This window comes from Mus caroli, chromosome 15, assembly GCF_900094665.2.
Source record: "Mus caroli chromosome 15, CAROLI_EIJ_v1.1, whole genome shotgun sequence".
In the NCBI taxonomy this organism is placed as follows: Eukaryota; Metazoa; Chordata; class Mammalia; order Rodentia; family Muridae; genus Mus; species Mus caroli.
Genome location: NC_034584.1, coordinates 73,311,100 through 73,330,156, shown reverse-complemented (window position 1 = coordinate 73,330,156; position 19,057 = coordinate 73,311,100). Strand labels below are relative to the sequence as shown.

Genomic DNA, 19,057 nt, shown 5'->3' with positions numbered 1-19,057 from the left:
GAGAGAGAGAGAGAGAGAGAGAGAGAGAGAGAGAGAGAGAGAGAGAAATTATAGGTGTATTTATGTGTATAATATGTACCCCCCTCTATCTGTTTCCCTTTCCTTTCACAGGTCTCACTATGGAGTCCTGAACTCTCAGAGTTCTACTTGCCTCTTCCTCCCAAGTGCTGGGCCTAAAGGCGTGTGCCACCATGCCCAGCTTTGCTATCCTATTATTAAGTGTGCTCTCTCTCCCCAACATGTATGCAGAACTGCCCTAAATTTTCCCCCAAATAACCCCCAATTCTGTTTCTTTTTCTTTTTTCTTTTTCTTTTTTCAAGACAGGGTTTCTCTGTGTAACCCTGGCTGTTCTGGAACTCACTCTGTAGACCAGGCTGGCCTCGAACTCAGAAATCTATCTGCCTCTGCCTCCCAAGTGCTGGGATTAAAGGTGTGCGCCACTACTGCCCAGCCTCCAATTCTGTTTCACAATAGCTCATTTTGAATCCTTTTTCTCCTGTAGCAAAGTCAAGAATACTGGTTTTGCTTCAATGCAGGTCTCTAAAAGACCATTTCTCAGGTTGTTGCAGGTGGCTCCTGAGGCCCTGTCTCCAGGGCCTGCCCCATAGCCACTGCCCTGCTATGCCAGGGCAACACGAGCAAAGACTTTAAGCACACCTCCTTTCACTACTGCATCTTTGTTTTTTTTCTCTTATTAATGAAAACATTTAATTGGGGCTGGCTTATAGGTTCAGAGGTTCAGTTCATTGTCATCAAGGCAGGAGCACAGCAGCATCCAGGCAGGCATGGTGCAGGAGGAGCTGAGAGTTCTACATCTTCATCCAAAGGAAGCCAGGAAGGCTGAGCAGCAGGCAGCTAGGAGGAAGATCTCCAAGCCCATCCCCACAGTGACACACTTCCTCCAACAAGGCCACTCCCTGGGATGAGCATATGCAAACCATCACATTCCACTCCCTGTCCCCCATAGGCTTGTTCAAACAGGAGTCTCTGGGGGCCATACCTAAACATAGCATAATGAAAAATACATTTAGTCCAACTTCAAAAGTCCCCTTGTAGCCGGGCGGTGGTGGTGCACGCCTTTAATCCCAGCACTTGGGAGGCAGAGACTGGCGAATTTCTGAGTTCGAGGCCAGCCTGGTCTACAGAATAAGTTCCAGGATAGCCAGGGCTACACAGAGAACCCGTTTTGAAAAACCAAAAAGAAAAAAAAAATTATTTATCCATTCTAATCCTGATTCCTTCCCCACCCCCACGTGCCCTCCTCTTATTTATCTTTTACTTGTATTTTTCAGATAAAGTCTTGCTATGTAGCTCAGTCTGGCTCTGAATTTGTGAAACCGTTCTTTTCCCTCCCAAGTGGAAAGCTTAGAGGTGTATGCCAGTGCCCCGGGCAACCTGGGTAGGTTCTGAACTAAACCTAGAAAGGTGGTTGCTCTGGTTGCTTGGCAACTGGCTATTTGTGTCTGTGGAGAGACTGAGAAGAGCATCAGGACAGAGAACAGCCTGGGGAGATCTCCCGAGGCCCCTAGCTCAAGGCTCGTTTAAGAAAGTAAAGGTTCAACCGAAGCTGGTAGACTGGAGAAGGGGAAGAGAACAGCTTAGTCCAAAGTAAACGAGTCACCAGACCCAGGCTCCTGGCTATTCTCCAGCAGTCCTTAAAATCAGCATTACTAACCATGTATTTATTTACTATTTACTTATGTATTTATTTATGTATTTATTTATGTATTTATTTATGTATTTATGTATTTATGTATTTATGTATTTATGTATTTATGTATTTATGTATTTATGTATTTATTTATTTATTTATTTATTTATTTATTTATTTATGGTAGAGTGCGCTGTGTGCATGTATGCCTGCTTGCCAGGAAAGGGCACCAGATCCCATTACAGATGGTTGTGAGCCACAATGTGGTTGCTGGAATTGAACTCAGGACCTCCAGAACAGCTAGTGCTCTTAACCGAGGAACCATTGCCATCTATTGGAATTCCATGATAGTTAGGCATGAGGGCTGAGTCTTCTCAGTGACAATCACCTATTCCCAGACGCAACCGCAGCTACTTCTCAGCCTCACAGAGGTCATTCAAGTAAAATCCTACTAAAAGTGCTAAGATTCCTCCAGACATCCACTCATTTATTTGTTGAGAGACAGAGTGTCAGGTTGGGATTCAACTGAACTAATTGTGGCTGGGTTTGAACTCCTGATCTTCCAGTCCAGTATCCAAATGTTGAGATTGTACCTGTGCAATTACTACACCCAGAATTGCTTGGCATCTTGAGGTAGAGTTGGTAGGCAACAAATCAGTTTTATCACTTGCCACTAGGCTTGTTCGGGGACTGGTTAGATACCTCAGTAGGAAAAGTGCTTGTGAAGTTGTCACAATGATCTGAATTCGATCCCCAGCACCCACGGACAAAGGTAAATGATTTAAACTTCAAAGCTGGGAAAGAGGAAACAAGAAGCCTCCTGGAGTTCCATGGCCAGCTAGGCTAACCCAGTGGGGGAGTTCCAGATTCAGTGGGAGACCCTATCTCAAAAAAAAAAAATAAGCTTGTGGCAGGCGGCAGAGCCAGGCGGTCTGTGTTCACAGCCAGCTTGGTCTACAGAAACCCTATGTTGGCCACCACTCACCACACGTGCGCGCGCTTATTACCCCCCCCCCGAAAGTTTTTTTTATTTTGTCTTATTTCAACCTAACCGTTAATTCCATATTTTCATTTGCAATCTGGTTTGGAAGAACCTGGCAACATCAAAGCAGGCTCTTCCCGGTTATATCCTGTGGCTTCATTGATTTTCTTTTTTATTATCTTCATGTGTTGCCAGAAACAAAAAGTTCAGAGTCCGAGCCACCCTGGGTTCCTTGAGGTCAGAGGGAGCCAGGAACAGCCTCCTGCCCTTTATCAACATGTCAGCCAAACTGCCCTCACGAGAAACTTCCGCCCGCCCGAGGCATGGCCCCCATCAGCCACGCAGGATTGGCTTCAGTCCGACCGCCCCCTGGCAACAGAAGCGGCTTCCATTGGGCAGTTATAGAAGATGGCGGCGCCTGACCGCGTGCGAGGTCCACGCTTGGGGGCGGGGCCACAGCCTGCCTGCGGCACGGGCTCGGTGGATTGGTGGAGAGTCGTAGTGTCGTCACGTGGGCGGGGCGCGTCAGTTTGCGGAAGTAGGAGGGCTGAGAAGTGCTGAGTAAGCCGAGGTGAGTGACGGCGCGGCGGGGGCGGGGCCTGACGGCCCTTTCCCAAACCTCCTGGTGCCCCTGTCTTGTATGTCGTCACCTGGACCCTGCTTAGGACCGGCCTCGTGTCTGCGACTCTGAGGCATGTCCTCCGTTAACTCCTATCTGGCCTCCTTGAGTGCTCCCGGCTTCTGTCCTTTCATCCCCTGGCGTCCCCAACTCCCATCCGGTGACCGCCTTCTTCTCCGTGGCCGCCCTCAGTTTCCCAACTTCCTAAATCAACCCTTCTCCCAATTCATTGCCCGACTTTCACCCTGGACTGTCCACTGTCCCCAGCTCCTCTCTCTGCGCTTCTGAGTGCTCCTGGTTTTCTGCCTCATTGCTCGATTTTCCCCACGCCACCTGCTTCCTGCGTCCGTCCCTTTGTGCCCAACCCCTGAGCCCCCATTTCTAACTCCCTGCTTATCTTCTCTTGTGCCTCCGGTTTCCATTTGCTCCCACGTGTGTTTTTCCCAGTTCTCTAGCCTCCAATCCTGGGTTCACCTCCAGCTCCCTCCGATGACCTGGAAGCTGGCGACTGGGAGCCCGTGACCCAGGTGACTGTGACTAGGGATTGGGTGTGAGTGCGACTGGGAGGGTACAAGGGTTTATGGATCTGTGCCTGTATTTTTAATGGGCAATTCACATGATCCCAAACAAATACCAATCCTTCCTCTAAAGTTCCCCCACCTGCCCTCTTGCCAGCCCGACAGGATTGGGCAGGTTTGGTTTGGCCTCGTTGAAGCTCCACCCTTAGACCAGTGCAGTGTTTTGCCTTCACGGTTCTGGAGCTTGGAGGCCATGCTCTGTTCTTGTCTGTTTTCTCATTGTGCCAGATAGGACTGAATTTCCTGCCCACATTAATGACTGCCATGAGGCTCAGTATTTGAATGAGAAGATGTAGAAGACAAGGCTTGGTGACCAGTGTGGCCCTGTACAAGCTCCCTGCTTTGCTGTTGTTTCATAGGCAGGATGGAAAGGGCTGGGGGATAGGGAGAGAGAGGAGCAAAAGGCGGGAGAGCAATCCCCTTTGTTCATGTTTTCAGTGTTTATTAATCACCGGGACAACCAGGCGCTTTTATTTCTGTTACCTTTATTCTCTGCTCCTTTTCCACTGAGCAAATATTGATGTAGCTAGTGCCCACCCACTGTTCCCGCTTAGCATGGGGAAGGGAGGCCAGTGACCTTCCTTGCCAGGGTCATGCTAATACCTTTGGGGCTAGGTTTTCACTGTAGAGAGTCCCCAGTTTATTTTTTTTTTAATATTTTTATTTTATACATATGAATGTTTTTCCCAGAGCTATGTAAGTACACTCCATGCATACTGAATTCACTTGGATCTGAAATTAAAGGAGGTGTGGGGGCTGGAGAGATGGCTCAGCAGTTAAGAGCATTGACTGCTCTTCCAGAGGTCCTGAGTTCAATTCCCAGCAACCACATGGTGGCTCACAACCGTCTGTAATGGAATTTGATGTCCTCTTCTGGTGCGTCTGAAGTCAGCGACAGTGTACTCACATACATGAAATAAAAAACAATTTTTTTTTTTTTTTTAAAGAAGATGTGGGTTGCCGTGTAGGTACTGGAAGCTGAGTCTGAGTCCTTTTTAGGAGCATTCAGTGCTCTTAACGTCTAGGAATCTCTCCAGCTCTGAGGGCAGTGGCAGTGACCTGCCCCAGGCAGCTATGCCCAAGGGACCATGGCAGGCATTGTTCAGCATGGCGTGTTGCTGAATCCAATTGCTCATGGGGCAGATGCCTTTCCTCCTGCACCCTGTGGGAAGTCAGGGGACCTGTGCCCTACAGTGTGACACCAGCCATGAGACTGTCATGTTTTCTAAGGGCTCCTTCTGTTGGCTTATGGCATTTCCCCTCCCTAGGGGTTACTTGTTAAATGTGATTTTGGTGGCATGCTTAAGAGGGATTTCCAAGGCATCCAATAGAATGTTATAACTAAGATACCCTGGAAGGAATTGCCTCCTGAACACCGTGTTTACGTGTGTGTGTGTGTGTACACACGAGTAAGTGTGGCCTGTGTAGAGGGTGTGCTCTCCTGGGCAGCATGAACAGATACAAAAGTGGCAGGAAGTCAAGTGACAGCAGGGGCCTGGTACTTGGATTGGACCTCAGGTCCTCAGCCTGCAACCATGGAGGTGGGGTGGGGTAGACAGGGATAGGTGTCAGCTGCTCAGGAGGGTGACCCCAGTAATCTAATCATGAAACGTGCTGTGGGAATCGACGGGCAGTCCTGTGTGTTCGAGTGTGCTCCTGAAAGCCCCTACAGCCATTACCTGAGACAAGAAGGCTCAGGTGTTCTGGCCTGGTTCTCCTCCCTCCATGCTTGTCTGGGTCAGGTGGAGGCAGTTCCATCTCTAAAAAGGCTGAAAAACTGAGAACCAATGTTGGTACCAAGCTGGGCAGTAAAACTGATTTTCCCAGAGGAACCAACCAGTCTAGCACCCACGGGCAACTCCCAAGAGCAGCAGTGCTGGAGGAAGGTTCTCCTGGTGGGGGAGCAGGTGGTCCTTGGAGGAAAGCCAGAGGCTGGGTTCACCCGCCTTGCTTTGTGATGTGAGAGCCAGATATGCGGGAGCATGGGATCCCTGTCCCGCTGCCTTAGGGACGCCAGCCGGTGACTCATAGATGTCCATTGATTTGTTCACTTACATCAAACAGCTGCTGGAAGTGGGTGCCATGCACCCTAAGGAATCAAAGCAGTGCCACGCTCCTTTGTGAGGGACCCCATGGAGTGGGGTTGCCAAGGGGAAAGGCTGAGGGGAGAAAAGAGCTTTCTGGAGGAAGTGGTCTCCAAACTGGTTCTTGAGAGACAAGAAAGGGGAGGTTTATTTGAGTGCATATCCCTTGTCTATCATGAGAGAGATGTTAAGTGGGGGTAGGAGTGATGCAGGCCAGGGAGTGAAGGTGCAGGAGCGGCCAGGGACACTGAGGCACACATGTGACCTGTCTGCTGGGACTAAATGACTAGGGTCGGGGGCTGGAGTGCAGGCTGGACCTTTTCTGAGGATTCTGACACATTCTCTAGAGTTTGGGCTTTCTGAAGTATTGGAGATCCATATGGCATAGAGTCCGTCAGCAGTGAGGTACTGTCATTCCACGGGGAGATATGGCCATTCAGTTTGTAGTCTGTGTGCTAGACAGCCATAGAGGAGCCATGTGTGTAAGGCTAGACCACGACCTAGACTCAGGCACCTCCATTTAGAACCGTGTTGAGTGCGGGCTTGTAGGGAGGGGTCAGTCCAGTGCTTACTCTGCCTTTGGAGTGAGAGTGGACTCAGAATGAGGAGTGGGGTCGGGGGGCTCGCATGAGCAGGGAGGGCATTCCGGGTCTTATAGAATGGACTGGGTGGATCATGGCTCCCACCAAGCAGTTTCTACCTGCAAGCATCCAAAAGGGAGGAGGGAAGGTGAACAGCCTGGCAGCCTTGCCAGAAGAGTGACCCTCAAGTGAGAGCAGTCTCCCTGAGACCCGCCGCCCTTCACGGCTGAGGTGGATGCAGACCTCCCTCAGCCAGTCCAGGTGACAGTGATCGCCCATGGTGGCCATGCATGCCTCTGTCCTCCCAGCTGTGACCCCTGCCGTGCGTGCCAGGAGGGCCTCTCCCCACCCCCCTCAGCTGTCTTCTGTCTTTCCTTAGAACTCGAGTCCTGTCCTCCAATCCTTCCCCAGGGACCACACACTCTGAGCCTGGCCCTCATGGATCCAAGTAGCCCCTCCTGGGGGCTCACCGCAGACCCTTCCACGGTCCCTCCAGGGCTCTTGTTTGGTTTTCATTTTGGTGGCCAGAGTGTATTCCTGTAGTTTGTCATCTGAACCCTCCATCTGAGGCCCTCTCTGGATGGATCTCTCCATCTCTGATGTGAGTATACTCTTCTCTGGTCTTCTTGTCTTCCGTTCCTCCAGGAGAGCCTTAGATGTCCACAGACACCATCTGCCTTCCAGAAGCAAACCAAGGCGGCAGGCACACTGACAGGGAATGGGTTAGAGACAAGGGGAGAGGCCACAGATCTTGACCTTGACCTTCGGCTGAGTGAAGGGTCATCGCCGGCACTGGCGCCATGGATGGCTTGGCTTGGCCCTTTTCAGTTGTGGCATCTCTGGCTGGAAACAGGTGGTCTGTGTCAGATGACCTCATCAAGGAGCCAGCTCTGGGCAGAGCAGTAGTGACAAGTTGTCAGCAGTAGAAAACAATGTTACAGGAATGTAAAAACTGTGAGACTAAGCCCCAAGAGGTTTGAGGGAGGCCCCCAGTGGAAGATTCCTTAGCTGCCCTGATGACAGCCCGGCTGAGATGGTAGCGGCAGGATGCCAAGAAGTAGGCACATAAATGCTTTGTAGCATTCCTGCCTGGCCCTGCCATGCTTGTTCCAGGATGTGTGTGGCCCATGGGTCCACGGAGTTCATTTCCTCTCTTCCACCTGAGGAGAACAATGGCTGCTGTTGGTGTTGTCACAGTGGGTTGGCGTCTGGCCTTTTCCTTAGTTACTGTGTCATATCCTGTATCACACTGGCCCCAGGAGGCTGGACAGAGGCCAGGCCTTTCAACATATGGGACATGTCTCTGTCAGAGAATGCTGGGGTGAGGACTTCCTCTGACTGAGACAGACAAGTGGGTTTAAACCAGTGAGGCTCTTGGGTGCACCCTGCCCCATTTCCTGGAGCACCTCTCTGCCTCTGGCCTGGCCTCTGGCACATCTGCATAAATCCACAGAGCCCAGGACTCAGCCTACAGCTGCTCTCTATAAAACCATAGTAATTTTGTGTGTCACTTGGAAAATCGAGAAAAGCAACAGTGTTACTCATGTAACCAGGACCTCTATCTCCTCCGGATATCCTGGTATGCTTCTCCTGTCTGTGTCTTTTTTAGTTTTGGATTTATTTACATTTTTATTTGTGTCGGGGTGGGGGTGGGGGAAGGGAAGAATGAGTGCTATGGTGCGCTATCTCACCAGTCCCTTTTTTTTTTTTTTAAAGAAGTTTGTGCAAAATACTTACTCAGTTAAATTTCCTCACAAGAATCTTGAATGGAGCCAAGCTTGGCACTAGGGTGAGAGACCTTGGGAGCCTCCTGAAGAGGCTTAGACTCTGGAGCTGCTGGCCTTGGACTGGAGCACTCGTCCCTGTCTCTGTCAGCTGTGTGACCTTGGGAATGTCCCGCTGCCTTTTTGTGCCTTAGCTTCCTCCTACTCAAAGCGAGGATAACCGTGTTGGAGGGTGGCTGTGCAGAAGAAATGATATGAGCTTAGGATGGGGCGGAGGGAGGTGCCAGGTGTGCCCAGGCTGACAGTCACTCAGAATCTGTTGGAGAAACAGTTCAGTTGGTAAAGAGCGGCTCTCACAAGCCGGAGGACCGTAGTCCAGTCCTCAGCGGTGGTGTGTGCTAACGATTCTGGAGCTGGGGAAGTCCCCAGAACTTGCATGACAAGTTAATTAACTCCAGGAGCTGCTCAGGAGGCCTTATCTCAAAATCCTGAACAATGGCCGCTGAGGTTGACCTCTGGCCTCCGTGTACATTTGCGCACGCACACACACACACACATCTGAACACGCGCACATCCCAGTCTCTCTCTCTCTCTCTCTCTCTCTCTCTCTCTCTCTCTCTCTCTCTCTCNTCTCTCTCTCTCTCTCTCTCTCTCTCTCACACACACACACACACACACACACACAGAGTGCTTGCTGGGGTATAAAAGGAAAGATTTTTGTTGTTACTTGAGACAAGGCTACTCTGTCCTAGAGCTCACTGTGAGACCAGACTGGATCCAACCGCTTTAGATTCCCAAGGGCTGGGATCATAAGTGTGAACCATCATACCCTGTAAGATTGTTTTTTTGCAAAGGGCAGTAGATTATTCAGTGGGTAAAGGCATTTGCTGCCTAGCCTGACAACTTGAGTTTGTTTCTTGGCTCCTACATGATGGAAAGATGCAGGGGCCACAGCACACGGATTCCTGCCACTGGCTGACACAGTACACACACTTCAACGTTTGTGCACTCATTTATTTGTTTGTGTGTTTTCATCCCGAGCTGGGGTTTCTACCCCTCCTTTGACTGCTTAGTTCCCAGATAAAAGAAACACATGACCTTTATATCTACAGTAAGCAAGCCTTAAACAGCACAAGAGCTGGGCAGCTGTCTACCCTCCATGCTGTTAAAATCTACTTTCCTATCGATAACCCCAGTTATCAGTTACTATGTTTCATCTGGGCTGCCCTTAACTCCAGTTGGCCAGCCCTCAGGGCTGCGTTTTTTATGGCTCACTTAACCCATGGAGGCTTCTCTTCTTCCTCCACCTTCTTCTTCCTCTAGGTTCTCCTCTGACCCCTAACTAGGGGAATCTTAAACCCCACCTCTGTTTCTTCTGCCCAGCTATTGACTGTTGGCATCTTTATTTACCAATCAGAAATAGCTTGGGGACAGGGTCACAGGTCTATGTACAGAGTCCAGGGCTGCACTTAGCATTGCGACAGCAAGACCAAACCTCAACAGGTTTGTGTGTGTGTGTGTTTGTCTGGGAAGGGGATCCTCTTATATCTATATTTTCAGCCAAAAAATCCTGACTGAGGCTGGCCATATAGTCCAGCGGAGTATTTGTTTTGTGTTCGTGAGGTCATGAGATGGATCCCCAAAGATATCTAGAAATAATTAACTCTTTAATGAGTGTATATATGATTTTTATTACATTTTAGCAGTTAGTGCATGTGTGTGTGCGCATGTCTGTGTTATGATAAATGTGTGGAGGCCAGAGGACGACGTAAGTCATTTCTCTTCCTCCTTGCCGGTCTCAAGGATCAACTTAGGTTGTCAGGCTTGGCTGCAAGCGCTTAAATATGCCAAGCTCTCTTGCTATCTGGTGGTCTTATCTTTAATCATAACCTCATATTGTCTGTTCAGACTGATTCATCCTCTGTATCTGCTGCTTTGTGGTCTCTGGGGTTTTTTTGTTTTTGTTTTTGTTGTTGTTTGAGACAGGGTCTCTCTTTGTAGCCCTGGCTATCATGGAGCTTACTATATAGACCAGACTGGCTATCCTTTTTTTTTTTTTTTTTTTTTTTTTAGATTTATTTATTTTTATTTATATGAGTCCACTGTACCTGTCTTCTGACACACCAGAAGAGGGCATAAAATCTCATTACAGATGGTTGTAAGCCACCATGTGGTTGCTGGGAATTGAACTCAAAGCCTCTGGAAGAGCAGTCAGTGCTCTTAAATGCTGAGCCATCTCTCCAGCCCCAGACTGGCTATTCTTGAACTCACAGAGATCCAACTGTCTCTGTCTCCTGATTTCTGGAACTAAAGGCGTGCACCACCATGCCCAGCTGTGACTTTTGTTCTATATTGCTCTATTTTCTGACCCACTAGCCACTGTTCTTTTTTTTTTTTTTTTTTTTTTTTTTTTATTTAGTCCCACCTATAAGAATATATAATTTTTTTTCTTAGTATTTTATCAAGCCCTATGTCTTACCATTTTTGAGGTTTGTTTATTTTTATTTTCTGTGTATGGGTATTTTGCCTTCACGTGTGCCTGTGTACCACATGAATAGCTGATATCTGTGGAGGGCAGAAGAGCTTGCGGGATCCTCTGGAACTCGAGTTCCAGATGAGTATGAGATGCCACGTGGGTTTGGGGAACTAAATTCAGATCCTCTGAAGAACGGCCAGTGCTCCTAACTTGTGAACTATCTCTCCAGCCCTATCTTGGCTTGTCAAGACAGGATCTCACTTTATAGTCAGAACTGGCCTGGATCTTGCTGGGCTGCCTGGGCTGGCTTACCTTTATTTGCCTCCTTAGTCTGGGATTCCAGGTGTGGGCCACCATAGTTGGCTGTCGCTGTGTTGAAGAAGACACGACTTGCATTCTTCCCCACCAGTTCATTATTGTTAGAAAAGCATGGACTTCCAAAGCTCCTGGCTGTTTCCAGAGTGATGGAGTCATATTCTCTAGATCTTAGTTTTCTTTTTTTTTTTTTTTTTGGGGGGGGGGGTTGAGACAGGGTTTCTCTGTGTAGCCCTGGCTGTCCTGGCACTCACTTTGTAGACCAGGCTGGCCTCAAACTCAGAAATCCGCCTCCCTGAGTGCTAGGATTAAAGGCATGTGCTACCACGCCCAGCTAGATCTTAGTTTTCTTATCTGTAAAATGAGGGAAGTAGTTAAATAAAGATATAGCCAACATTTAAAGCAGTACTGTCTTTCAGGTGCCAGGCTGGCCCCAAACTCACTGTGTGGGACCAGGATGCCCTTGAACTCCACCCCTGTCCTGTAGTGGTCCTGTGTTTCCAGGTATCTGTCTCCATTCCCAGTTAATGCAGTGTCAGGGCTGGAAAAGTCTGCTCTGTGCTAAACAAGCACAGTGTCAGCCCTTGATGCCATTGTTAAGTAACACTAGGGTCACTTAACCCTAGCCATCTGACAGTGAAGCAGGCTGCTAGGCGCTGGACAGACCATGTGTGTGGTGTGCACGCCCTGGGAAGAGACATGTGCATACACCCAGCTGAGACCCAGCAGGCTGGTCTAAGACTCACCATGTTTTCAGAAGAGCATAATGTTTACAACAAATGAGTTAACTTTTTCTGGAATGTTCTGTGCATGCTGTCAGACCATAGCTGCTGAAACTGGATAAGGGAAGCCCTGAGGTGGTGTCATGGGCGGCCCTCACTCTGTTTTTAGCTTACTCCACAGTTTGTCTCCATTCCATCACCAAGGTTAGTTTTCTCTTCCAACCTTGGATCAGAGCAGGACCAGACTGAGAACTAATGTCCATGCAGTGCCACGTTCCTTCAGGGCATCCTTACTGCTGGGCTCTGTCTGTGCTGTCTGTCTAGCCTACTCTTTCAACAGGTGACATGTTGCCTCACAGGTAGAGGGTGGCCTCTGGGGAAGGCGATATACTTTCTGGAAGCCCAAGATAACACAGTTCTCTTAATTCTGGAGCTGGGGCTGTAGCCTAATGAGTGTGAAGCTCTGGGTTCTATCCCCGGTACACAGGAACACACAGTCTAAGGCTCCAATCTAGACTGGGAGACAATTTTTATAGCAGAAACCCTGACTTAATCTGTAGTCAAAACAACAACAACAAAACCCAACTCTCTCCCTCTTGAGTGAGTGCTAAGGAGATAGCCCAGTCATTCTTGGGTGAGGTTCTGTCCCAACACCCACTTATAAAGAGAGCTGGACACGGTGGCGTGCACTCGGGATCTCAGTGCTGGGGAGTCAGACAGGACACTGCCTGGAGGCTCGCTGGCCAGCCAGTCTAGCCTACTTGGTAAGTTCCAGGTCCCCAAGAGTCTCTGTCTCAAAAACAAGGTGGAGAGCCCCTGAGATATCTGCAGGAGACCCTGGCCCCACAAGTACCTGCAGACACTCACACATGTCTCTATACACACCTATCCCCAAATGCATGTTTGGTGTGTCCGAGCCTACATGTCTTCTTTCATCCATTTTAGAGATCTATGTGAAACCAGTGAAAGGGTGCAGACAGACAGTTGCTCCCCACCCTGATCACCTACCCTCGGTGGTGTAGTGCATTCTGGTATGTCATAGTGAGGGGCCCTTGGCTTTGCTTGTGAAGTTGGCCTGCCCATGGTCAGTTCTGCCATCTCTAGGATGTCAACTCTGGCTTGCATGGTGAGATGCTGTCCGCTTGGCCAGGCCTTGCTGCAGACACCACATCCATGGCCACTGACCTTACTGTAGCACTAGTCCCCAGTCAGTCCTGGTCAGGGAGTGGTCCCTGGCCTGGCCTGAGAGCTCTGTGCCTTTCCTTCAGACCTGTTGTACACTCAGGCTCTTTCTCTCCCTTCATCAGACCTGCTGTAAGCTCAGGCTGTTTCTCTCCCTTCAGGTTCTTGCTAGTCCAGAATCAGGGCACAGAGCTGGGGTGTGTGTGTATGACTCATTTGAGGTGGGTGTGGGAGACTGCATCTGACTGACCAGAGATCTCCTTTTCTTCCAGAGCAGAGGGGCAGGCTGGGTCTCCCCGCTGCCCCACAGAGGATGCAGTTCTTCGGACGCCTCGTCAACACCCTCAGTAGCGTCACCAACTTGTTCTCGAACCCATTCCGGGTGAAGGAGGTGTCCTTGACTGACTATGTCTCAAGTGAACGTGTTCGGGAGGAAGGGCAGCTGGTCCTGTTGCAGAATGTCTCCAATCGCACCTGGGACTGTGTCCTGGTCAGCCCGAGGAACCCACAGAGCGGCTTCCGGTAGGTGATGTCAGTGGGATATGCACCCCTCAATTCGTTCCCTCCATCCTGGGGTTTCCCTGGAGCTCTGCCTGGGAGTTCTATTACTAGAAGGAGGAGCTGGGAGCAGAAAAGTGTGGGTCATTTCCCGAGACTTTGCTCCTGGGAAGGATGAAGGATGAGGAAGCTGAAAGAACCCACGGTGGTGGCCTCAACTGAGTCTTCAGTGGTGTGACTGTTGTGGTAGGGGTAAGGGTTTAAACAGCTGCTGTGTAAGGGCTGGCGCTAGGCATGCTGGGACTTCTTGGTTCTAGAAGATCAGGGTAGAACTCCAGGGCAAGGCAGAGTGGGAGAAGGGGAGAGTTGGCAGAGCCAAGCCTTCATATTGTGGTGGAGCTGGGCTGACTGACGACGACGTTTGTACCCATTCTTTTTCTGCTTGTTTTCCTGGCTATCCCATCATCCGCCTGTTCACAGGAGCCCTGGGCCTGAGGCCAGTGGGCTCTGGGAGAAGCCACACATGGTCTGCGTCCTTAGGGAACATGCAGACTGGTGAAGGCAGGCACAGTACACAGACCTGCAGACAGAACACTCTGTACACAGTACCCAGAGCCCCTTCACCAGGGAACAGCAACCCCAGCCCAACAACTGTGGTCCTCACACAACTGTGTTCCTCACACAGCCTTTCCTTTTTTTTTCTTTAGACATGGTCTCATTATGGATCCCACCAGGATCAATACACTACCATGCCCAACATTCACGTTTTATTTTTATTTTTTTGTTTTTGTTTTTTTTTGAGACAGGGTTTCTCTGTATAGCCTTGGCTGTCCTGGAACTCACTCCGTAGACCAGGCTGGCCTCGAACTCAGAAATCCACCTGCCTCTGCCTCCCAAGTGCTGGGGTTAAAGGCGTGCGCCACCACTGTCCGGCCCAACATTCACGTTTTGACCACACATTTCTCAGAGTGCAGTCTGTTGTCACGTAGCACGTGACTGCGTGTCACTGTTTAGTGACGTATGGTCTGGTTGATGGACGTGAAGGTCCTCTCTTGTTTTTGCTGTGTTCCTGTCATGTGCCTTCCTGTCTGTCATGTACCCAGGAGTGCTGGTGGACCGAAGGCCATGGCAGCCTTGGTAGGTAATGATTGTGAGGGAGGTTTCCTGTTGCTGTCTATCCTGAGACTTTATAGTGTCAGTGCAAAGACCCGAGTCAGCCCCTTGAGTGTCTAGTGGAGCATCATTATAATCTTACGGTGTGTTTATTTGGTGTTAGTACAGCCCCTTTCAGCAGTGACGAGCCACTCTGGCACCTTCTCCAGTGATGTACCTGCTCGACTCTCAGCCATTTAAAATCGTTACCTATTAAAAATATTTATTGCTGTATTTTATCTTTGTATGTGTATGAATCTTTTGCCTGCACACAGGTCTGTACACTGTGTACATGCCTGGTGCCTGTAGAAGCAATGAGTATATATTACACATGATCATGAATCCAGCTGTTTCTATCTACGCTTTTGTAACTTTTGATGGTCTTCTCTACTTATTTATTTATTTATTTAGCTTTGTTTTTGGGGGACAGGGTCTTACCGTGTAGCTTTGGCTGTTCTGGAACTCACTATATAGACCAGGCTGGTCTCAAAGTTAGAGATCCTCCTATTTCTGCATCCTGAGTGCTGGGATTCAAGGCGTGTGTTATTATGCCTAGGTATTAATTTTTAATATTCACTTGTGTGTGTGTGTGTGCGTGAGCGTGCAAGCATGCCTGCAGAGGCTGGAAGATGGCATCAGTTTCCCTGGACTTACAGGTATTTCTGATCTCCCCTCCATGGGTGGGTGCCGGGAACTGAACTCTGGCCCTCTTCCAGAGCGCCAAGGCTCTTCCAGGCCTTTTCTCTGCAGCTCCCTGCCTTGCCCTTGGTTTACTGGGCAGAAGCTTCTCCCCAAGATTCATGCCTTTTCTGCTCCATAGAGCCATCATTGTGTTAGCGTTGGCTTCTGTGTGACAAGCAGCTGTCACACTGTGCCTACCCTCCGCCATGTTGATCACCTCCTTGCATCTGTGCACACATCAGTTTCTGCTCTCCTATGCCTCACTGCACTGATTCATGAAGCCTAAAACTCTGTGAGCTGCGCGGAGCTCCGAGGCAAGGGCTCGCTTCTCTGCAGGGCACCTGCTGGCGTGCTTTGACTGCACTTCCCTCTTGGGAAGTCTCCCAGCCTGGTGGCTTGGCGCTAGTGCTTGAGTTCATCCAGGGCCCAGACATCTCTGCCATTGCTCCATCTCCCTTATGGCATGCTGGCCTGGTCCCGATAGAGACATAGAATCTTCTAGTGTCTTGAGGCCTCTGTGAAGACAGTGGGATGTCTGTCCTTTGCTTGTTGAAATGATAAAGCATTTAGACAGGTCACAGAGCAGAGCAATCTAGATCCTGGTGACTTGGTGACAGGCATGCGAGAGGGCTTGGGACCCTGTTTTATAGCCTACCCACAATAGTAGGTGTGCATTGGGGTTTTGTTTTGTTTTCTTTCTTTCTTTTTTTTTTTTTTTTTTTTTTTTTTTTTTTTTTTTTTTTTTTTTTTTTTTTTAGATTTATTTATTTATTATATGTAAGTACACTGTAGCTGTCCTCAGATACTCCAGAAGAGGGCATCAGATTTCGTTAAGGATGGTTGTGAGCCACCATGTGGTTGCTGAGACTTGAACTCGGGACCTTTGGAAAAGCAGTCGGCGCTCTTAACCAATAAGCCATCTCGCCAGCCCCTTGTTTTGTTTTCTAAGAGATTTATTCATGGGCCAGTGAGATGATTCAGTGGGTAAAAGCTCTTTCCACCCAGTCCAGCAGTGTGAGCTTAGTCTCTGATACCTACATTTGCACATGTATACATACAAATAAATAAATGTAATAAAATATTTTTCTAAAAAAGATTTGTGTGTGTGTGTGTGTGTAGGAAGACAGTTTTCTGGAATCATTTCCTTCCTTCAACTGTGTGAGCTCTGGGGATTGTACCTGGGTCAGCAAGCACCTTTACCCACTGAGCCATTTTGCCTGTCTTATTTTTATTTTACCTTATTTTCTGAGACAGGTTCTCAGACTGTTGCCCTGAAACTTACTGTGAGGTCTAGGTTGGTCTTAACCTCACAGCAATCCCCAGCCTTAGTCCTCTGAACACCATGGTCCTAGGCATGTCCATCATACCCAGCCTGGACATTTAAATGGGGGCTTAATAGGGAGATGGACCCAGAGGGGACCCAGGGGAACTTGTTTGAAAACCTGTTTTGGAGAGTTTGTAGACATTAACCTTTTAAATAAGACGTCTGTCTAGTTTCTTCTGCGTCTGGCGCCCTCACGATGGTTTATGCTTTTTCCTTGTTTTCCTGTATTTCCCTCTGCCTATTTTCTGCAAACATTTCTTTCCGATCACTAGTTTTCTTTTCAACACAGTCTAGTCTGTAACCCTTAACTTGAGCCTTTTAAAGACAGTCTCATGTACCCCAGGCTGGCCTCACACTTGTCTGGATGGCAGTGTCCTCATAGCATGGATTCCCTCATACTCTTCTGAGAGCTCTATGTCGCTGCCCAGCCCCCTAGGAGCAGACACTCAGAAGAGCAGGGTGTCCACACTGGCTTGTTCCTTTAGTCGCTTGGTTGAGAACCTTGTCTGGCACAGATAGGCTGGCTCCATTGACAAAGCCAGGATGGTTGAGAGCCATGGTAAGAACTGCAGGCCAGTGTGTCTGCCTGGTTTCATGATGTGTCACAGTGCTTTCCTACTGTCCTACAGTAGTGAACTTGGTCTCCGTCTCAAGTTTCACACGAGGCTCAGAGATGGGGAGAGGCTTACTAAAGTCACACAGCAATTTCACAGCAGAACTGGACTCTAGCCCAACTCTTTTTAAATAAACAGAGCTTTGTTTTCTGACTAGGAAAATAATGCATGCGCTCACTGGGGAAGTTTAAGAGAAATGGTAGGATTAGGGTTAGATTTATTCTGCTTCTGAGCAGATTTTTGACACATCTCTTCACTGCCCATGTTGGGTAGTTGAAATCACTTTGTGTTCTATATTATTTGTATCCGGCTTTTTTTCACATTTCAAAATAAACCTCTCCCTATTTTTTTTTTTTAATTTTCTTATGCTTTACTTATTTTGATTGTGGCCATGTCATAGTGTAGAGGAGAGATTGGAGGGCAACTCTGGGAGTCAGCTCCCTTCTATGTGGGTCCTTGGGACCGAACTCAGGCGACAGCAGATACCTTTAGCCATTGGATGGATCATTTTGCCAGACCATCCCTATCACTTTGAAGAATTTTAATGGCTGTGTAGTAGATAGATAGCTGAGCTGTAACCCACATAGTATTCTGTAGCTGGCCATCTGGGTGAAATATCACTTATTCAATTCTGACCGTATACAAAGAGACAGAGTTTGAAAGGGAGGCTTCTGGATGTGACAGCCAAGTTAGAAGAGAATATGACATGGCTTCCATTAAATAAGATATAAGATCACCAGCTCTGAAAGACCTCCAAGCACAAATCTGTCCAAAGCAAGCTCTGTTCTGAGGGTAGCGTTGGAACAAGAGGATGACCCTGCAGCCTGGGGCAGAGAGGCTGGCCTGTAGGGGGGGGAGTGGGGGGACACCGTATGATTATGCTAGGCACTGCCCCTGAGCTGGCCCAGGTTCCCTGCCTCACGACTTACCTGAGTGGCCTCTCCTGGTGGCAGGCTCTTCCAACTGGAGTCTGAGGCAGACGCCCTGGTGAACTTCCAGCAGTTCTCCTCCCAGCTGCCGCCCTTCTACGAGAGCTCTGTGCAGGTCCTGCATGTGGAGGTGCTGCAGCACCTGACCGATCTCATCCGGAACCACCCCAGCTGGACAGTGACGCACCTAGCTGTGGAGCTCGGCATCCGGGAGTGCTTCCATCACAGCCGCATCATCAGGTGGGGAGGGTGGGCGATTGGGCCTGGGGGAGAGCACGTGCTGCCCGGGGCGGGAGGCCACTGCAGTGTGGTGTGGGCTGTCCATGCTGCCTGGGGTCTCCACACCTGGCCCTTGTTCTTCCAATGACTTGGGTGAGAAAAGAATAGCGTTGCCATGGCTTAATAACCCGAGAACACTAATTAAAATCAGAAGGAAGTGCCGACAGTAAGTTCTTCCAACTCCGCAGTCATCTCAAAGAGAGGCTACTAAGTAGGAGAGGGCTGCTGAGGGAGGGGCTCGATCATAGTCTCCCTCCCAAGCCCTGCTGTTTTTCCAGAAGCTTGTCTGGTCTCCTTTATATCCATCTACTCAATGCTGTATCAGCAAATTCCCCATCGAGGTCACCGTGGCCATGCTTGCAAGTGACCACCCCATACTCCTCTGCTCAATGCCTGGGCCCTAGCTAAGCCTCACCAAGCCAGGCAGTGGTGGCACACGCCTTTAGTCCCAGTGATTGGGAGGCAGAGGCGGGCAGATTCGTGAGTTTGAGTTCAGCCTGGTCTACAAAGCAAGACCTTATTTTTTTTATTAGGTATTTTCCTCATTTACATTTCCAATGCTATCCCAAAAGTCCCCCATACCCTCCCCACCCCCACCCCTCTACCCACCCATTCCCACTTTTTGGCCCTGGTGTTCCCCTGTACTGGGGCATATAAAGTTTGCA

The 19,057-nt window shown here is 49.2% G+C and overlaps 1 protein-coding gene across 14 annotated transcripts in view; it reads left to right on the top strand.

Moving 5' to 3' along the window:
- The first annotated feature begins 3,043 nt into the window (after positions 1-3,043).
- Pla2g6 (phospholipase A2 group VI) overlaps positions 3,044-19,057 on the top strand; it is a 42,572-nt gene continuing 26,558 nt past the window's right edge. For 2 of the 14 annotated variants that reach the window (XM_021183745.2, XM_021183739.2), the window contains exons 1-3: positions 3,044-3,780; positions 13,188-13,437; positions 18,138-18,353. In XM_021183745.2, coding sequence (XP_021039404.1) covers positions 13,229-13,437; positions 18,138-18,353 — 425 coding nt within the window. In that variant the 5' untranslated portion in view covers positions 3,044-3,780; positions 13,188-13,228. Of the gene's footprint in view, positions 3,781-7,944; positions 8,076-9,642; positions 9,724-11,433; positions 11,516-11,560; positions 11,938-12,689; positions 12,765-13,187; positions 13,438-18,137; positions 18,354-19,057 lie in introns of those variants that run through there. The other 12 variants (XM_021183748.2, XM_021183740.2, XM_021183746.2 and 9 more) reach the window with 11 other exon arrangements.